This window comes from Coregonus clupeaformis, chromosome 9, assembly GCF_020615455.1.
Source record: "Coregonus clupeaformis isolate EN_2021a chromosome 9, ASM2061545v1, whole genome shotgun sequence".
NCBI lineage: Eukaryota > Metazoa > Chordata > Actinopteri > Salmoniformes > Salmonidae > Coregonus > Coregonus clupeaformis.
Genome location: NC_059200.1, coordinates 9,293,358 through 9,313,926, shown reverse-complemented (window position 1 = coordinate 9,313,926; position 20,569 = coordinate 9,293,358). Strand labels below are relative to the sequence as shown.

At 46.3% G+C, this 20,569-nt stretch overlaps 2 protein-coding genes across 2 annotated transcripts; one reads left to right on the top strand and one right to left on the bottom strand.

Annotated features, from left to right (window-relative positions):
• The first annotated feature begins 11,585 nt into the window (after positions 1 to 11,585).
• LOC121574183 (signal-induced proliferation-associated 1-like protein 3) lies at positions 11,586 to 14,577 on the top strand. The gene is made up of 7 exons (XM_045222709.1): positions 11,586 to 11,826; positions 11,936 to 12,301; positions 12,547 to 12,712; positions 13,318 to 13,546; positions 13,695 to 13,821; positions 14,070 to 14,148; positions 14,282 to 14,577. The coding sequence occupies exons 1-7, from the start codon at positions 11,807 to 11,809 to the stop codon at positions 14,423 to 14,425; spliced, it is 1,131 nt and encodes a 376-aa protein (XP_045078644.1). The 5' UTR covers positions 11,586 to 11,806; the 3' UTR covers positions 14,426 to 14,577.
• A 4,190-nt stretch (positions 14,578 to 18,767) lies between these two features.
• Positions 18,768 to 19,259, bottom strand: LOC121574357 (meiosis initiator protein-like). The gene is made up of 2 exons (XM_041886976.1): positions 19,098 to 19,259; positions 18,768 to 18,980 (listed from the first exon to the last, which is right to left on the bottom strand). Exons 1-2 carry the CDS (start codon positions 19,199 to 19,201, stop codon positions 18,821 to 18,823), a joined length of 264 nt encoding a protein of 87 aa, XP_041742910.1. The 5' UTR covers positions 19,202 to 19,259; the 3' UTR covers positions 18,768 to 18,820.
• Positions 19,260 to 20,569: the final 1,310 nt, after the last annotated feature.

The window sequence follows — 20,569 nt, the reverse complement described above, 5'->3', positions numbered from 1 at the left end:
ACACATTTCCACCTGTCTACTGTCCATTGCTCGTGTTTCTTGGCCCAAGCAAGTCTCTTCTTATTATTGGTGTCCTTTAGTAGTGGTTTCTTTGCAGCAATTCAATTCACACAGTCTCCTCTGAACAGTTGATGTTGAGATGTGTCTGTTACTTGAACTCTGTGAAGCATTTATTTGGGCTGCAATTTCTGAGGCTGGTAACTCAAATGAACTTATCCTCTGCAGCAGAGGTAACTCTGGGTCTTCCATTCCTGTGGCGGTCCTCATGAGAGCCAGTTTCATCATAGCGCTTGATGGTTTTTGCGACTGCACTTGAAGAAACGTTCAAAGTTCTTGAAATGTTCCGTATTGACTGACCTTCATGTCTTAAAGTAATGATGGACTGTCGTTTCTATTTGCTTATTTGAGCTGTTCTTGCCATAATATGGACTTGGTCTTTTGCCAAATAGGTCTATCTTCTGTATACCCCCCCACCTTGTCACAACACAACTGATTGGCTCAAACACATTAAGAAGGAAAGAAATTCCACAAATTAACTTTTAAGAAGGCACACCTGTTAATTGAAATACATTCCAGGTGACTACCTCATGAAGCTGGTTGAGAGAATGACAAGAGTGTGCAAAGCTGTCATCAAGGCAAAGGGTGGCTATTGGAAGAATCTTGATTTGTTTAACACTTTTTTGGTTACTACATGATTCCATGTGTCATGTGAATCATGAATCACGTGAATCATGTGTTATTTCATAGTTTTGATGTCTTCACTATTATTCTACAATGTAGAAAACAGTACAAATAAAGAAAAACCCTTGAATGAGTAGGTGTTCTAAAACTTTTGACCGGTAGTGTATATGTTGTCAGACTACAAGCTCTGTTAATATATCCCTGATATGGTTTCAAATATATCTCTATGGGTCCTGCATGAGTCCTCTTCCCTTTCGCTAAGAAAGGGCAAGTCCTTGGCAGGCAGGGTTGAGATGGAGGCGTGCCAGTGTGTGAGCATCAGAGAGGGCTCCCTCAGGGCTCCTGGCCCAGTCCAGCTTCAGCCTCCCATACCTGCTCTGCCCCCGCGAACACAGAGTGTAGCTGCTCAGCTGCCAGGGCAGAGGAAGCTCATGCTGGAACTGAGAGGAGGGTCTCTCCCAGGTCTTCCTCCTTACCTGGGTCATGTGCACCACCCTCTCACCCAGGGCACACTGGCCCACGGGCCTGGATGGCAGCTGGGGCAGGCTGGGGGCCATAGACTTGGCCTGGGTCTCTGTTACAGAGAGAGGAACAGGAGGCCCTGAGCAGAATGCAGAGTAAGGCGGGCAGCCTTGGATGCTTTCTGGGAGCGGAAGCCATAGAGGGAGACCAGCTTGTGGAGGCTCTCCCTCCAATTGGCGACCACCTCGTCCCTGCTGGGCTGGAGGTGGCAGTACTCTGGGACAGGGTGAGGGGCAGGGGCGAAGGGGGCCTTCAGTGAGGAGGACACCTGGCTAAGGAGGGAGCCCAAGCCTGAGTCGCTGGCCTGGACCTGCAGGAAGTCTGTCTTAGCCCCAGGGCTGGCTGCAGGGCTGGATAGGGCAGCAGTTAGCCTACGGGACTTCCTGTAGATGTACAGCAGAGGGTCGTTGAACACCAGAGCCTCCTGTTTTTCAACAACCTCCACCACCCTCTTCAGTCTGGCCAGCGGCTTGAAAGGCTTGTTCTGTTTGGGGGCACTGGCAGGTGGAGGGCGGAATACTGGGGGGAACCGAGAGGCTTTGCTCTTCTCCTTCACCTCCACAGGCAGCAGGGATGCTCTCCTCACATATTCTCTGCTGGTACTACTGACTGTCAGCTCAGGGATTATCACCTGATCTGCTTGTCATGAGAGATGGAGAGAGAATGACCAACTTAGTCAAATGCTGAAAAACCATCTAGTTTAGGTGCTGTATACTACACCTAACATGCTTTAACTTTGCCTTCATGTCTCTCTGAAGTACCCTATGCCTTTCCCCTATGGCTGTCCCTAATGCAGATGTTGCTTACCTTGCTTTTTAACAGACATGACCGGCGGCAGCTCCTCTGTAATGGTCATGCCTGAAACAGGGAGAGAGTGATAGCACTCACGTCTGTAGCCATGAAGTGCTTTGAAAGGCTGGTCATGGCTCACATCAACACCATTATCCCAGAAACCCTAGACCCACTCCAATTTGCATACCGCCCCAACAGATCCACAGATGATGCAATCTCTATTGCATTCCACACTGCCCTTTCCCACATGGACAAGAGGAACACCTACGTGAGAATACTATTCATTGACTACAGCTTAGCGTTCAACACCATAGTGCCCTCAAAGCTCATCACTAAGCTAAGGATCCTGGGACTAAACATCTCCCTCTGCAACTGGATCCTGGACTTCCTGACGGGCCGCCCCCAGGTGGTAAGGGTAGGTAACAACACATCTGCCACGCTGATCCTCAACACGGGGGCCCCTCAGGGGTGCGTGCTCAGTCCCCTCCTGTACTCCCTGTTCACCCATGACTGCATGGCCAGGCACGAGCGACTTACAGTTAGTGAGTGCATACATAATTTTTTTAATTTTTTCATACTGGCCCCCCGTGGGAATCGAACCCACAACCCTGGCGTTGCAAACACCATGCTCTACCAACTGAGCTACATCCCTGCCAGCCATTCCCTCCCCTACCCTGGACGACGCTGGGCCATGGGTCTCCCGGTCGCGGCCGGCTACGACAGAGCCTGGATTCGAACCAGGATCTCTAGTGGCACAGCCTTAGACCACTGCGCCACTCGGGAGACTCCCTGTTCACCCATGACTGCATGGCCAGGCACGACTCCAACACCATCATTAAGTTTGCCGACGACTCAACAGTGGGAGGCCTGATCACCGACAACGATGAGACAGCCTATAGGGAGGAGGTCAGAGACCTGGCCGTGTGGTGCCAGGATAACAACCTCTCCCTCAACGTGATCAAGACAAAGGAGATGATTGTTGACTACAGGAAAAAAAGAGGACTGAGCATGCCCCCATTCTCATCAGCGGGGCTGTAGTGGAACAGGTTGAGAGCTTCAAGTTCCTTGGTGTCCACATCACCAACATGGTATCATGGTCCAAACACACCAAGACAGTTGTGAAGAGAGCACGACAAAGCCTATTCCCCCTCAGGAGACTGAAAAGATTTGGCATGGGTCCTCAGATCCTCAAAAAGTTCTACAGCTGCACCATCGAGAGCATTCTGACTGGTTGCATCACCGCCTGGTATGGCAACTGCTCGGCCTCCGACCGCAAGGCACTACAGAGGGTAGTGCGTATGGCCCAGTGCACCACTGGGGCCAAGCTTCCTGCCATCCAGGACCTCTATACCAGGCGGTGTCAGAGGAAGGCCCTCAAAAAGACTCCAGCCACCCTAGTCATAGACTGTTCTCTCTGCTACCGCACGGCCAGCGGTACCGGAGCGCCAAGTCTAGGTCCAAAAGGCTTCTCATCAGCTTCTACCCCCAAGCCATAAGACTCCTGAACAGCTAATCATGGCTACCCGGACTATTTGCACTGCCCCCCCCACCCCCACCCCATCCCCCTCTTTTACGCTGCTGCAAATCTGTTTATTATTTATGCATTGTCACTTTAACTCTACCCACATGTACATATTACCTCGACTAGCCGGTGCCCCCGCACATTGACTCTGCACTGGTACCCCCCTGTATATAGCCTCCCTACTGTTATTTTATTTTACTGCTGCTCTTTAGTTATTTGCTTTTATTTTTTTACTTAACACTTTTTTTTATTTACATTGTTGGTTAAGGGCTTGTAAGTAAGCATTTCACTGTAATGTCTACACCTGTTGTATTCGGCGCATGTGACAAATAAAATTTGATTTGATTTGATCTAAGAGGATGTATTGTAGTGCTGGGTTGTGTGTAATAATCAGAGGTGTTTGCTGTTTAAACATACGTCTGGTCTGATTAAGCTGGGGACGTTCTGCTTTCTTAGTCTTCTTTGGCTCTGGCTTCCTTTGCACCACAAGCTCTAAGTCTTCAGTCAGTATTTTCAACAGTTACATCAGATATTTCTTACTGATGGTATCTCATCCACCAGCCGGCTCTCTCTCTGTGGAGATGTCTGGTTTCCGATCGAATGGGACTTGACTGGAAGTCTATGGCAGGAGTGGACAAAACAACCACCGTTTTTAATTAGCTTATCTCACAGTCCATCAACATCTAGCATAACCCCTAGAACCTCCCCTATGGATTTCAAAGTGAGAGCAGCGCAAGTGATTTAGGCTAAACAAATGAGTTCGGGAAATCGGAAAGTATTCATCTTAGAAATAGTTTTCACATATAAACTTTATATGTCTGAAGGCAGAATCCATTGGGCTTCCCAAAAATAATATGGTCGCTGTGATAGAAAATGTATTTTGATCGCCGATTTTCAGCATCAACCTAACCTCGTCCCCAGGTTCACCCCAGACAGATCTGCTTCAGCTTGCCCTGCAGGGTGTTATTTTTGGTGATCTTGAAGTCTTTTTCCAGGATGGTGCGGGCCATGTGGCGCAACTCAGGGTCGGTGTCAGTCAGGGGCACCCCCAGCATCACCAGGTCCACGTCTTGGAGCAGCTCCAGGGCGGCCAGGTTCTTCCAGCTCCCCAGCTGCCTCCATGAAGGCTCCTGCCCCCACACTTGGCTCAGAAGCAACACCTTAATGAGTTGAATAATCTCAGAGTTAAGGGTATGTGAGTGTGAGCGGACCACCTCCAGCAGGGCGGCACTGTACTCCTCATAGCTGTATTTATCTGCCGGCTCCAGCTGGTTCAAGATGGGGATGATGATTCTCTTCAGACAATCAAAATCTGAAATGGACTGGACCTCCTCCTCTGGCTCTAAGACTAGGAGAGGGTTTTTTGGAGGCATGGTGCGTCTCACAGCTTTGGATAGAATGTGAGAGATGTCTGATGTTTGCTGAAGCACATCCTCCTCTGGGAACTTCCTCTGCAGACCCTTGGGCTCAGGATAGTGGGAATAGACTCCTCTACCTTTTGGCCTTTGCCTCGGATCACTGAATTAGGAAGAAATCCGTCTGGCGCAATGGGCCACTCCAAACCATCTAGGCCTTTTTCTGAAGCCTCAGACTGATGTTTAGCCTCATCCCAGACATCAACTTCTGGCACGGTCTCACATTCCACTATGTCCTCCCACTCCACCCCTCTGACAGGGGCACTCCACTTCAACACTTGGAAACAAAGAGGTGAGCTTATCAATAAGCTGTAATAAACCTCTAACAGATTTCCGTAATAAATCTTTCAATCTTGACTAAACTGACAAAGACAATGTCCTGTACACTCACCCTGCAGAGTTCCTCTGCTTGGTGTCAGGCTGTAGTGTTGCACTACAGACCTAGTCCTCCTCTCTGTGTGCTGATGCTGCTGCTCAGGCGCCTCACTCACAGTGATCACCACAGGGGGGATTGGTTCAGGCATGTTCCCCTTAGACCTGGGGCTGATCATGGGCACCAGGGCCATGTTGTAGCTGTCTGGGGAGCTGGGGAGGAAGGGGACAGGGTCCTCCAAGGCATCATCTGCTGTGGCCTGCTCCAGCACTGTTCTCAGTAATCTGACAGGCAGGAAGTGCAGGCTGGAGATGAGGGAGATGCTGCCGCTGAAGCAGGCCACGATGTCTCCCCGCACGTTAGCGAAACACACATGGCTCACCGCCGACCCCAGCCTAATTTCACTTAGCATGTTGCCACAGCAGTCCCAGATCTCCACGATCTCCCCAGGGCCAGACAGAGCCAGCAGACCCAGTTGGGGGCAGTAGTCCAGACAGGAGACAGGCTCTGCAAGGCTCCTCTCCCTCTCCACACATTCTCGCCTTGGCAGCGAGAAGAGGAGCAGGCTATGGCTGGGAGAGATGGCACACACCAGGCCAGGCAGCAGACAGGACAGCACTGGGGTGGCAGGGGCAGGGCAGTTCACTTTAGTGTTCAGGGTCAGTTCCACCCGCCCCGCCCCCACTCTGACTGACCACACACTGAACTGGTGTTCTGTGGCGTAGCAGCATATGAGGGGTGTTGGGCCTGGGAGGCTGCTGGTCTGGATGATGGTCCCCATGTCTGCCTGGTGGACCTGGCAGTGCAGCCCACAGGGAGACAGCAACTGTAGCTTCCCACTACGATGGCCACTGAACACTAGGCAAAGTGGGGCCTGAGTCCCAGCCTACCCAATCCCCTCCACCTGCAATGCCTCCACACACATCACCCCATCACTGTGGTCCTTGGAGGTGCAGATGAGGTGCTTGGCTGGACAGGGGCTGAGAGACGTATCCAGCACTAGGACCTCTGGGGCTCCGTAGGCCACAAACAGCTCCTCCTGGCTGGGGTTGTAGGTGAAGCACAGAGCCTTGTCCAGGTGGAGGAAGGGCCATGAGAGCACCAGCAGCTCCCCATTAGCTGGAGAGAGGAGCCTTGCCACGCCGTCGTGCGTCACCACCAGCAGCCGCGCCCTGCTCCGCTCAGACTCCACCCCTGCTTAATCACCTTCAGGCCACAGCCTGTGTTGTTGAAGAGGCGGTACAGGCCGTGCAGCCGCCACACTGACAGCGTAGAAGGAGACTGGCACAGGATGCAGTTCTGCCCCATCAGTGACATGCCCCTCAACCTGCCAGGCGAGTCCACATAGAGCTTGAACAGCAGGTCTCCCCCGCGGCTCCACTCCTTAACCCAGCCCCCCACGGAGGCAGTCAGCAGGCTGCACGTGTCAGGGCGCAGCAGCACGGCGCTAACTGGCTGGGTGTGGGTGCGGAACTCATGCAGCAGGCCGCCTATATCCCGGCTGTGGTGATGCAGCGCAGCGTAGCCCGGCTGCAGCCGCGGAATGGTAGCAGCTCCCGCTGGCCCATGTGCTCAAATGTGCTCTTGATGTGACGGTTGCACAGGGCGTAGAACGGAGGAGGTCTGACACTCGGTCACTAGGGCCCCCACCAGGGTATCCCTGCGCAGGGAGCAACAGTTCCATCCAGCACCCTCACCAGCCCGAGGGGGGTCTGAGGGGACGTCCAGAAGCCCCAAAAGGCAATGAGGCCAATGCTGCCGGTCAGCAGCTCGTTGGTCTCGGGGCAGAAGTGCATGCAGACCACAGAGGCAGGGCAGGTGGCGCGGTGAAACACGGTCATCTCCTGGGTGGTGTCAGTGTAGACACGCAGAGACAGATCACTGCAGGCCCCAAATAGCACACGCTCGGTTGGCACAAACACCAGGTGCTCTAACCGTTACTTATTTTTCATGGCGATGCTCAAATAGTGCCTCAGCTGGCCCTGCCCATCGTCTGCCCACATATCCATCTGAGAGAGAGAGAGAGAAGGTAAGATGAGGGATGGAGGGAGAGTAGAAGGATTGGAGGCATGCAGAGGTATAATGATCACATGAACGATCAGCAGAAAGTGGAGAGAGGTGAGTGCATCACAGTGCAGCTCACTGACCCATATTCTCTCATTGTAAGACCCCCTCCCCATAGTCAGTCCCAGCAGGTGACTCACCTAATGCCTGAGCAGCATATGTCCCAACTGGAAGCCCACCACCACTGTGCCACTGCACCCAGAGAAGGTTGTGAGGCAATGTAGGTAGTTGGGGGCACAGGTGTAGTGGAACTGTGTACTTGGGGATGCATCCAAGTACAGTGGAGCTTGTCACGACTAGTCACATGCTTTCCACCTACAGAATTATGCTTTTCCCACATTCCCTTTCATGTTATGATGGTCACGTTATGATGGTCATAAAGAGAATCATAGAATCATTGCGAAAAATAACGTGAAATTGGAATGCTATTGTTTTTGGTTCCATTGAGAATGGATTGGTTTTGTGGATTCGTAAAGTAGCCTAAACTGGATTGGTAAAGTAAAAAAAAATTAATGTAATCAATGCAAATCGCCAATTTATGAAATAATAAATGAGGTAAAATGTGTTTTAGATTGGATATTCGGTGGATATTCCGTTTTCTCTCCTCAATACCTATTGAACAAAGGATGCCATGACTATGAAGATGGTTTATTATATACAGTGCATGCGGAAAGTATTCAGACCCATTTACTTTTTCCACATTTTGTTACATTACAGCCTTATTCTAAAATTGATTAAATAAAAAAATGTCCTCATCAATCTACACACAATACCCCATAATGACGAAGTGAAAACCGTTTTTGGTATGATGGTGGTAAATTCAGTTGATTGGACATGATTTGGAAAGGCACACACCTGTCTATATAAGGTCCCACAGTTGACAGTGCATGTCAGAGCAAAAACCAAGCCATGAGGTCGAAGTAATTGTCTGTAGAGCTCAGAGACCGGATTGTGTCGAGGCAAAGATCTGGGGAAGCGTACCAAAAAATGTCTGCAGCGTTGAAGGTCCCCAAAAACACAGTGGCCTCCATCATTCTTAAATGGAAGAAGCTTGGAACCACCAAGACTCTTCCTAGAGCTGGCTGCCCTGCCAAACTGAGCAATCGGGGGAGAAGGGCCTCGGTCAGGGAGGTGACCAAGAACCCGATGGTCACTCTGACAGAGCTCCAGAGTTCCTCTGTGGAGATGGGAGAACCTTCCAGAAGGACAACCATCTCTGCAGCACTCCACCAATCAGGCCTTATGGTAGAGTGGCCAGACGGAAGCCACTCCTCAGTTAAAGGCACATGACAGCCCACTTGGAGTTTGCCAAAAGGCACCTATAGGACTCTCAGACCATGAGAAACAAGATTATCTGGTCTGATGAAACCAAGATTGAACTCTTTGGCCTGAATGCCAAGCATCACGTCTGAAGGAAGCCTGGCACCATCCCTACGGTGAAGCATGGTGGTGGCAGCATCATGCTGTGGGGATGTTTTTCAGCGACAGGGACTGGGAGACTAGTCAGGATCGAGGGAAACATGAACGGAGCAAAGTACAGAGAGCTTCTTGATGAAAACCTGCTCCAGAGCGTTCAGGACCTCAGACTTGGACGAAGGTTCACCTTCCAACAGGACAACAACCCTAAGCACACAGCCAAAAAAAGGCAGGAGTGGCTTCGGGACAAGTCTCTGAATGTCTTTGAGTGGCCCAGCCAGAGCCCGGACTTGAACATCTCTGGAGAGACCTGAAAAAAGCTGTGCAGCGATGCTCCCCATCCAACCTGACAGAGCTTGAGAGGATGTGCAGAGAAGAATGGGTGAAACTTCCCAAATACAGGTGTGCCAAGCTTGTAGCGTCAGGCTGTAATCGCTGCCAAAGGTGCTTCAACAAGGTACTGACTAAATGGTCTGAATACTTATGTAAATGTGATATTTCCATTTTTTATTTGTAATACATTTGCAAAAACTTCTACAAACCTGTTTTTGTATTGTGTGTAGATTGCTGAGAAAAAAATACTATTTAATCCATTTTAGAATAAGGTTGTAACGTAAAAAATGTGGAAAATTCAAGGGGTCTGAATACTTTCCGAAAGCACTCAACGTATTATTTGGGTGGGAAATTGTTTTTTTTATTTTCCATCCTCCACTGATTCAGAATATATCATTTTCATAGTCATGGCACGCTTTGTGTAAGAGCTATTGAAGATTGAAAGCCCCCCCAAAATATATATTTTTTAAATAAGCAGTGCATTTTAGTCCATCCTCCCCAGATTCAGAATATATCATTTTCATAATCATAGCACATTTTATGTAAGCGCTATTGAAGATTGAAAGCCCAAAAAATATATAATAAATAAACGTTTAAAAAAAAACGGTGGATTTTTGTCCATCCTCCCCAGATTCAGAATAGATCATTTTCATAATCATAGCACATTTTATGTAAGAGCTACTGAAGATTGAAAGCTGACAAAAATATATACAAAAATTTCAACAACAACAAAAAGCTGTGGATATTTGTCCATCCTCCCCCAATTCAGAATGTCATTTTCATAGGCATGGCACGCTGTGTGTAAGAGCTACTAAAGATTGAAAGTCGCAGAGAATTATATGACATTTCTAAAATAAAAACGCTGTGGATATTTGTCCATCCTCCCTGATTCAGAATATGTAATTTTCATAGTGATGGTATTTTAGATTCAAATCTAAATGTCCCCCCCAAAAAAGCTGTGTTTTTTTTGTCCATCCTCCCCTTATTCAGAATATATCATTATCATAGTCATGGCATGCTTGGTTCAATAGCTATTGATGAGAGAGAACCGAATATCCAATATGAAACCAATTTTACCTTGGTGAAATTAAACAACAGTGACAGATCTGTTTAATACATCTGCGACAACAATTTTGTTTTTAAATGTGTGGATTTCATATAACTTGTTGCTAGGCTATTATATGATCTACATGGTTTACTCAGCAAATATTAACAGGCAACATAGCCTATGACGTCATGAAATATGAATAGTTTAGAAGGGTGCAATTGCGGCACGCAATTCGGGGCGTTCCTGTATGTGGGCATTCCTGCATTTGCAGGAACCCCACTTTATACTTCTATTGGTCCATTTTTAAACAGACTGGCGGTAATGCACAATAACATTGGATGCCAACCGGTTCCTTTGCCCCCGCTTGTAGGGCACTGTTTTCCTGCTGTTCTGTTAACAACAGCGAGGGTAGGTATTAGGCAAGCAGGAGCGAAGGACACTGTGTGCTAGTAGGCAGGATTGGTAGCTCGCTAGCAGCACACCGGTAGATGTGCAGATGATGGCTGAGAAACTGTGTAATCGTGTCTGTTGTATTTTGTTGCCAAAACAACAGAACATCAGTGGTGACTGATAACTCTTGTCAATAAGTACTTAGACTATGTTATCCTGCTGTTTTGTGGGTGGCCATAATTGAGGGATGCTTTTGGAAATGTTGCTGATGGTCTTACATTTACATTTTAGTCATTTAGTAGACGCTCTTATCCAGAGTGACTTACAGTTAGTGAGTGCATACATTTTTCATACTGGCCCCCTGCGGGAAACAAACCCACAACCCTGGCGTTGCAAGCGCCATGCTCTACCAACTGAGCTACAGGAGGTCTTGACCACAGATAGCCTGCTGTAGTTATGTGCTGGCATTAGGCCTGTAGGCACTAACCTGTGGGGGTTAGTCGAGACACTTTTGCAACAATAAAGTTTTACAACCTGTTCTCTGAAGATGACCAGAAGAATGGTCACTGATTTGGTTGATACATGCTTTATGGTTGGGATGTTAAAATGGACAGGAAAATAATGGATTGATATTAATAGAATATAAAAGGTCTTGCAGAAAAAAAGCAATTGATTACATTTGATGAATTCCTTCAACATTAATTTGTTCAATCTGTGCTATTCAGTGCAACCCAGAGTTCTGAATCCCAGTGCAGTACAATGCAGCTATGTTTGAACAAGGAGAGCATTGACCACACTCAGATTAACAATTAGCTCTGGACAGTCCCTCCTCTCATATAGCGAAGCCTTAGCTCAGCTTAACCAGGCAATGAGTTTTGCTGGTGTTATATGAGAGTCCTCTAGACTGCACAAGGTTAGGGCTGAACAAGGGTGCCTAGTACTACCATCATGCTTATGCATTTCTCTCTCCCCCACTCTCAGTTTTACACTTCCAAACCAGTCTGATCATACATTCTCCCATAGCTGCAATTGAACATGGACATGCTTCTTGCACACATACTCTCCTAAAGAGACACACAGGTGAGAGACAGGCATAGTGAGACAGAGACACTAGTGGGAGGGACCCTGGTATAGATTGATGTGTGTGAGTATTCTGAGTTCACTGACCCCAACCCCCACCACCACCACCACTGTATGACACACAACTGTTACATACAAACACACTGGGTGGGGCATCGTGGCAGCAATAAATGATTGGATTAATGCTTGGGTAAGTCTCAATAATTTCTCTATGCGTGCCATGTGCGTGTGCTGCTGTGTGTGTCTGTGTTTGTGCTCTACCTGTGGTTCTGATATGTGTGTGTTTGTTTTGCCTGCAGTGTCTACAGCAGCCCTCAGGGATATAAGACTACCACAGTGGACAAACCTCACATGCTCAGAGCCACTATCAGATCCCGCCCCTCGGACTCCAACCAGTCTGGCCAGCAGCAGAGCCAGGACCAGCACCAGAGTCAGCCTTTCCAGCACCAGCAGCAGCGCAGACCAAACCAGCAGCAGCACCAGCCAAGCCTCAGCCCCAAGCTTCTCTACCAACCAAGCCTTCGTCCCAAGCCGGTCTACCAGCCAAGCCTCAGTCCCACTCCTGTCTATAGGAGACTCATAACCTGGCAGCACAAGGACAACACCAATACAGACAGCAACACCATCAAGACCAACAACAGCTCTCACAGTAACAGCATCAAGAGGTGAGTTTGAGCATGAGAGAGAGACAGAAAGTTATTCTATATTATTGCAGTTGTATAGTGCATGTATCAAGTACTTACTTCATTAATATGTAATTTGATTATAGTTCTATAATGTTTAGAGAAAAGGGTATGTGATCTGAGTTGACAGAGTAAGGTTCCAAGAGGATTTCTATTGAGTTGATCCAAACAGGATTTGCAGCGTGTTGAGAATGATTATTGATTACTGAGTACCACTCTGTAATCAGACAGGTGGACATGACGTCCCAGAACGTGTTTGGTCAGCCACGTGTCCTGGCCTCGCTGCGGGGACCTCCCTCTCCGCGACAGACCCGCAAGACAACAAATCTAGAGGAGGAACTGAGGAGGCTCATCATACCGGACAACACATCAGAGGACTCAGGGAGGGATGCAGTAAGTTAGACACACACCTAGACACGCATCACAGATGCACAGGTGTTAAATATTGTTCTAACATACTCAAATTCAATATGAGTACGAACCTTAAAGGTCCAATGCAGTCAAAAACGTGATTTTCCTGTGTTTTATATATATTTCCACACTATGAGGTTGGAATAATACTGTGAAATTGTGAAAATGATGATAATGGCCTTTTAGTGTAAGAGCTGTTTGAAAAGACCACCTGAAATTTCAGCCTGTTTTGTGTGAAGGAATTTTGGCCTGCCTGGTGTCATCACCAGGCGGTAAATTAGTTAATTGACCAATAAGAAAGAGAGTTCCAAACCTCTCTGCCAGCTAGTTTTCCGTTTTTCCATTCCACTTAGACCACTCCCAGACAGTCCTAGCAAAATTATTGGTTGAGAAATTGCTCTTTGCTAAGAAGCTATTTTCATTTCATTTTGACCATTTTAATTGAAAACAATCACAGTAAGGTACTTAATTGTTACCCAGAAATGATTTGATATTGAGATAAAAACCGCTGCATTGGACCTTTAAAGTTCAAGAATGTTCATTTACACATTTGACTGACCACAGCCCCTGTTCCTCCTGTCCTCTAGTACTGCCGTCATAGCCTCTCTACAGAGATCAGTCTAGACAGTGGTCCCCTGGACTATAGTCTTGCCTGTTCCCCAGTGTCTGACTGCCCAGGGTTGGTGGGGCTGGAGGACCTGTCTGCCTCTGAGTTGTCCCTGACAGAGGGCTGGGACTCTGGGCACATCCCCCTACCGGACCCTGCCGGGAGCCTGGAGTGGAGCAACCTAGTCAACGCTGCCAAGGCCTATGAGGGTAGGAGAGTATGTGTGCAAGAAGCATGTCCATGTGCCTGAGCTTGCCTATGAATGTTTGTGAGATGCATGGCATTTAAGACTAAATGAGAATATGCAGGGATTGTTGTGATGTCAGTGTATGGTGCATTTATTTGTAATGTTTGTAGCACAGAGGACAGTGGAGCCCATTCTCCCCAGCAAGCCCATTAAGCATGGATCAGAGGGTGGACCCGCTGCTTGCCCACCCAATTACTACACTCCTCAGGGATACAATTCCCAGCCCGCACTAAGAAGGTACTCTCCCTATGGTCCCATTCCCTTTACTGTGTGGACACACACTCATAATGGCTCTACTCTGACTTAATGAAACTGTGGGTCCTGTAAGTGCTGGCTATTCATTCTCAAACACACATGGGAATAGTATGGAGTGTGCCACTATGGAGTTGTGCATTTTAATTAACCTTCAGCACATTATTTTTTTCCCCTCATGAACTTTGTGTTTAAGTTATTCTGTATTAACAAGATGTTTTTCTTCTCTATAGTGAAGTGCCCAGTGATCTGTCTGATAGACTTCACCACCTGGAGGTGCTGCTGAGACACTTGGAGAGCAACCTGGAGAAGGTTTCTGCCTCAGATACACAACCCCCATCTGTCATCATTAAATCCATGTGTTGAATACCTCAGCATCTCTTTTTAAATAACCCCAATGACCTCTTTCTCTCTCTCTCTCTCTCTCTCTCTCTGTGACGGTCAGGAGAGGCAGGACAAGATGGCCCTGATGGAGGAAGTGACGATTCTGAGGGAGACCAACCAGCGCCTGTGGGAGGAGTCTCTTTCCTCCAATGAAAAGTTCTGTAAACTCAGACTTGTTCAACGTGGACCCAGGAATGATGCCTAGAGAGAGTATGACCAACAACACTAAGAGGAGAGAGGGATAACTTGAACAGAGGGGTGGAGGAAAACATTGTTTTATGTTATTGTCTGCAAAATGTAGATATACAGCACCAGTCAAAAGTTTGGACACACCTACTCATTCAAGGGTTTTTCTTTATTTTTACTATTTTCTACATTGTAGAATAATAGTGAAGACATCAAAACTATGAAAGAACACATATGGAATCATGTAGTAGCCAGAAAAGTGTTAAACAAATCAAAATATATTTTAAATTCTTCAAAGTAGCCACCCTTTGCCTTGATGACAGCTTTGCACACGCTTGGCATTCTCTCAACCAGCTTCACCTGGAATGCTTTTCCAACAGTCTTGAAGGAGTTCCCACATATGCTGGCTGCTTTTCCTTCACTCTGGGGTCCAACTCATCCCAAACCATCTCAATTGGGTTGAGGTCGGGTGATTGTGGAGGCCAGGTCATCTGATGCAGCACTCCATCACTCTCCTTCTTGGTCAAATAGCCCTTACACAGCCTGGAGGTGTGTTGGATCATTGTCCTGTTGAAAAACAAATGATAGTCCCACTAAGCCCAAAACAGATGGGATGGCGTATTGCTGCAGAATGGTGTGTTGCCATGCTGGTTAAGTGTGCCTTGAATTCTAAACAAATCACTGACATTGTCACCAGCAAAGCACCATCACACCACCTCCATGCTTCACGGTGGGAACCACACATGTGGAGATCATCCGTTCAGCTACTCTGCGTCTCACAAAGACACGGCGGTTGGAACCAGAAATCTCACATTTGGACTCATCAGACCAAAGGATAGATTTCCACCGGTCTAATGTCCATTGCTCGTGTTTCTTGGCCCAAGCAAGTCTGTTCTTCTTATTGGTGTCCTTTAGTAGTGGTTTCTTTGCAGCAATTCGACCATGATGGCCTGATTCACGCAGTCTCCTCTGAACAGTTGATGTTGAGATGTGTCTGTTACTTGAACTCTGTGAAGCATTTATTTGGCCTTCAATTTCTGAGGCTGGTAACTCTAATGAACTTATCCTCTGCAGCAGAGATAACTCTGGGGCTTCCTTTCCTGTGGCGGTCTTCATGAGAGCCAATTTCATCATAGCGCTTGATTGTTTTTCTGACTGCACTTGAAGAAACGTAGAAAGTTCTTGAAATGTTCCAGATTGACTGACCTTCATGTCTTAACGTAATGATGGATTGTCGTTTCTCTTTGCTTATTTGAGCTGTTCTTGCCATAATATGGACTTGGTCTTTTACCAAATAGGGCTATCTTCTGTATACCACCCCTACCTTGTCACAACACAACTGATTGGCTCAAACGCACAAATTCACTTTTAACAAGGCACACCTGTTAATTGAAATGCATTCCAGGTGACTAACTCATGAAGCTGATTGAGAGAATGCCAGGAGTGTGCAAAGCTGTCATCAAGGCAAAAAGTGGCTACTTTGAAGAATCTCAAATATAAAATATATTTTTGATTTGTTTAACACTTTTTTGGTTACTACATGATTCCATATGTGTTATTTCATAGTGTTGATGTCTTCACTATTATTCTACAATGTAGAAAATAGTAAAAATAAAGAAAAACCCTTGAATGAGTAAGTGTGTCCAAACGTTTGACTGGTACTGTATGTGTATATATATAAAAATCCCTCCAGTAGGAATCCACTATGAAGTGATGAATGGGACTCATAACTTCTGTCCTCCTTTACCTACACAACAGAAAGTTAATTGTTTAGAGACCTGCTGCTCTGTACATTGCCAGATTGTGTGGTCACATTCCTTCAAATTTCATAAATTCTGGTATGGAGAAGGCTGAGTAATAACTACCAGATTGTATTACCAGCACCGTGAATATACTTTAACCTGAGATGCCCAAAGTAAAGTAATAAAAACTTCTAAAGGACTACTAAGTACACTTAGTTTGAGGGCACAGTGGCCTTGACTTTAGATTATGAAAAACTGAGCTACACAATGTGATTTTTACTGTTGATTTGTTCAAAGAATGAATGTTATATTTTTAATAATCTAAAATACTATATTGTGTGGTATCTAAAATAAATGTTCACTTGTCTCAAATAACTCAACAAAGTAGTAATAACAATTTAAGAAGTTTTATTTACAGAACATACACAAAATGACCAAAAGTATATGGACACCCCTTCAAATTAGTGGATTCGGCTATTTCAGCCACACCCGTTGCTGACCGGTGTATAAAATCGAGCACACCGCCATGCAATCTCCATACACAAACATTGGCAGTAGAATGGCCCAAGAGCTCAGTGACATTCAACGTGGCACTGTCATAGGATGCCACCTTTCAAAGTCAGTTTGTCAAATTTCTGCCCTGCTAGAGCTGCCCCGGTCAACTGTAAGTGCTAATATTGTGAAGTGGAAACGTCTAGGAGCAACAATGGCTCAGCCGCGAAGTGGTAGGCCACACAAGCTCACAGAACGGGACCGCCAAGTGCTGAAGTGCGTAAAAATTATCTGTCCTCGGTTGCAACACTCACTACTAAGTTCCAAACTGCCTCTGGAAGCAACATCAGCACAATAACTGTTTGTTGGGAGCTTCATGAAATGGGTTTCCATGGCCAAGCAGCCACACACAAGCCTAACATCACCATGCGCAATGCCAAGCGTTAGCTGGAGTGGTGTAAATCTGGATTTGTCGGATGCCAGGAGAATGCTACCTGCCCAAATGCATAGCGCCAACTGTAACGTTTGGTGGAGGAGGAATAATGGTCTAGGGCTGTTTATTCATGGTTCGGGCTAGGCCCCTTAGTTCCAGTGAAGGGAAATCTTAACGCTACAGCAAACAATGACATTCTAGACGATTCTGTGCTTCTAACTTTGTGGCAACAGTTTGGGGAAGGCCCTTTCCTGTTTCAGCATGACAATGCCCCCTTGCACAAAGCGAGGTCCATACAGAAATGGTTTGTCGAGATCAGTGTGGAAGAACTTGACTGGCCTGCATAGAGGCCTGATCTCAACCCCATCTAACACCTTTGGGATGAATTGGAACGCTGACTGCAAGCCAGGCCTAATCGCCCAACATCAGTGCCTGACCTCACTAATGCTCTTGTGGCTGAATGGAAGCAAGTCCCCGCACCAATATTCCAACATCTAGTGGAAAGCCTTCCCAGAAGAGTGGAGGCTGTTATAGCAGCAAAGGGGGGACCAACTCCATATTATTGCCCATGATTTTGGAAAAATATGTTTGACAAGCAGGTGTCTACATACTTTTGGTCATGTAGTGTATTCACATCAGTAAAGAAAAACATTCAACTGCTTAATGTAATGGCCTTTCCCCGCTCATAATCACTTAAACTATATTGACGGCTGTTTGCAGGTGGTGGACTGCAAAGTGATACTAGAATAGCTAACATTACCACATACTTTTGGCCATTTAGTGTATAATTAAGCAATAAGGCCCGAGGGGTTGTGGTATATGGCCAATATACCACAGCTAAGGGCTGTTCTTAAGCACGATGCAAAGCGGAGTGCCTGGATACAGCCCTTAGCTGTGGTATGTTGGCCATATACCACAAACCCCAGAGGTGCCTTATTGCTATTATATAAACTAGTTACCAACGTAATTAGAGCAGTAAAAATAAATGTTTTGTCATACCCGCGGTATATGGTCTGATATACCATGGCTGTCAGCTAATCAGCATTCAGGGCTCGAACCACCTAGTTTATAAACATATTTTGACACCATGCATTGAAACACTTCAGCAAACTTAAATTCTCAATTTGAATAACTCAATAAACAGTAAGACTTCGGTTCTTACCTGCCTGGTAAAATGTTACTTTACACAATGTGTAATATAGAAACAAAGACATTCCACATATTAATAAATTCAGTGTTTATAAATAGGTAATAAATAAATCTGTCAGTTCATGGTGCAAGTGATAGTTTTGTGCTACATACTGTGTAGTCTGGAATGTATTTGGTCCTTTGCATTATGATCATAAATACAGTGATGAAATAAACGTCAGAACGATATGACTAGTAAAACACTGCCTTGGCATTATAACCCATGGGAAGACCTCACTTAATGTAAATACAAAACTCCCTACAAAAATGGTCATCAATGATATCTGTAAAACCAAGTTTGAACATTTTGTATAAATAACTTTCAACTTGAAGTAGAAAACAATAAGTAACAGTTGAAATGGGGTGCGCTAGACACAGAGATTAAGTCTCTGCGTTTGAGAATATAATTTAATCTCCAAAGAACTCCATAATTAACTCATACAGTAAGACTCTTAAATAAACAGTGTTGTTGATTTGAATCTGGACACAGATATAAATATGGACATCCAATGCTAGGTGCATATGGTCAGTGAAGGGTCAGTGTGAGGAGGTAGCTTCTCTAGGAGCCTCCTCTGGATGCAGCACACAGGTCTCTCTGGGCCAGCAGCATGTGGAGGGGGCTGGGTACGCAATCCTCTTCCTCCCTGTCTCCCTCTCCCTCCACGAACTCACTCCTTACGTTTCGGTTCTGCTGGCGGCTGAAGCGACAAGCCTTCAGACTGAGAGAGAGAGATAAAGCAAACACACATTCCTCTATGAAACTGATTAAGCACATCCTCTCATTACCAAACTACAATATCAGAGTACAGAGACCAACACAGTGGTTGGATACTGACCAGTAGACACGCCTCTCCTGCTTGGGCATGACGTGCCACAGGCTGGCCAGCTCCTTGGTGACCATGGTAGACGGGGTGCCAGCGTGAGTGCTGTTCAGAGACATGGCAGCCGTCTTAGTTACAGACACACAGAGGTACAGTACATCCAGCTGAAACACAGGGTTATGGGGTGTGACGACCCTCCCACTCTGTCTGCCGTATTCTCTCTCTTTGCTCTTGTTTCCTTATTAGGATGCCGGTGGGCGGAGTTGGGAGGGTTGTCAGCTACATGGGAAACACCTGGGCCCGGGTGTGTCCCAGGATAAATGGACCTCATCCACATTCATTGGGGAGACTCTCTCCATGCAGACACCTTGAGTGATTTTTGTTGTGGTAGTTTTGTGGTTTTTGGTTGTTTGCTTTGGCACCTTTCAACACCTTGCATTATTACATTTATGCATGCATAACACTCACATACACTACTGATTACTGATTACACACACCATTGTTAAGTTTATTTAGTTTACTTTAGTTAATAAATATATATTTTGGTATTTCTTGTCTCCACTGTGTCTCCCTTTTTGTTACGAACTTGAGCCGGTTCGTGACAAGTGGGGGTTCGTCCGGGATCTTGAACGTGTTGTGTTTGGGAGAAAACGTGGAGTTAATGTCAAATTCTGTAGGGTCTTTGTTTGTAAATGTTGTTAGTTTGATAGGCCCAGTATTGGTTGCCTTTGGTTTTTGGGTTGTGTACTGCGTTGGAGAGAGACATTGGTTAGTTTCCAGGCCCTGCCCAGCCTGGAAACTCTTGCTCTACTCGCTGTTGGGACATCGGTCTGAGGAGGTGAGTACAATCGGCTGTGTACCTCAGTGGGAGATGTGGGTAGGGTAGTGACATTTGCTACCTGGAGCTATAGCCTTTTCCACTGATAGGCTTAGTGACGTGTTATGTTTTGGAATACGTTGGGCATGGTTAAATGTTTGTTATTTTTGTGTGGGGAATCTACCAGCTTGCTGGGGGGTTTAATTCCTTGCCAGCGGGCTACAGTGCGTAATTACCCACCGCGAATCCGCACGAAGACTAGGGTTGAGTTATTGTAGGTTTTGGGGAAGCTCCATATCCCATCTCTCTTCTGTGGTGCTCGGTGTGATTGTCATTTCTCTTGTTGTGTCTGGTGTGCTCAGCAGAGGGGTTGAGCGAGATTATTATGATATATATATACAGTGGGGGAAAAAAGTATTTAGTCAGCCACCAATTGTGCAAGTTCTCCCACTTAAGATGAGAGAGGCCTGTAATTTTCATCATAGGTACACGTCAACTATGACAGACAAAATGAGAAAAACAAATCCAGAAAATCACATTGTAGGATTTTTAATGAATTTATTTGCAAATTATGGTGGAAAATAAGTATTTGGTCAATAACAAAAGTTTCTCAATATTTTGTTATATACCCTTTGTTGGCAATGACACAGGTCAAACGTTTTCTGTAAGT

Coding starts and splice junctions, on each gene's coding strand:
- LOC121574183 (XM_045222709.1), top strand. CDS start 11,807: ATGATTGGATTAATGCTTGG. Junction 11,827..11,935: donor ATGATTGGATTAATGCTTGG/GTAAGTCTCAAT, acceptor TTTTGCCTGCAG/TGTCTACAGCAGCCCTCAGG. Junction 12,713..13,317: donor AGGACTCAGGGAGGGATGCA/GTAAGTTAGACA, acceptor CCTGTCCTCTAG/TACTGCCGTCATAGCCTCTC.
- LOC121574357 (XM_041886976.1), bottom strand. CDS start 19,201: ATGTCTCTGAACAGCACTCACGCTGGCACCCCGTCTACCATGGTCACC. Junction 18,981..19,097: donor CAGGAGAGGCGTGTCTACTG/GTCAGTATCCAA, acceptor TCTCTCTCTCAG/TCTGAAGGCTTGTCGCTTCA.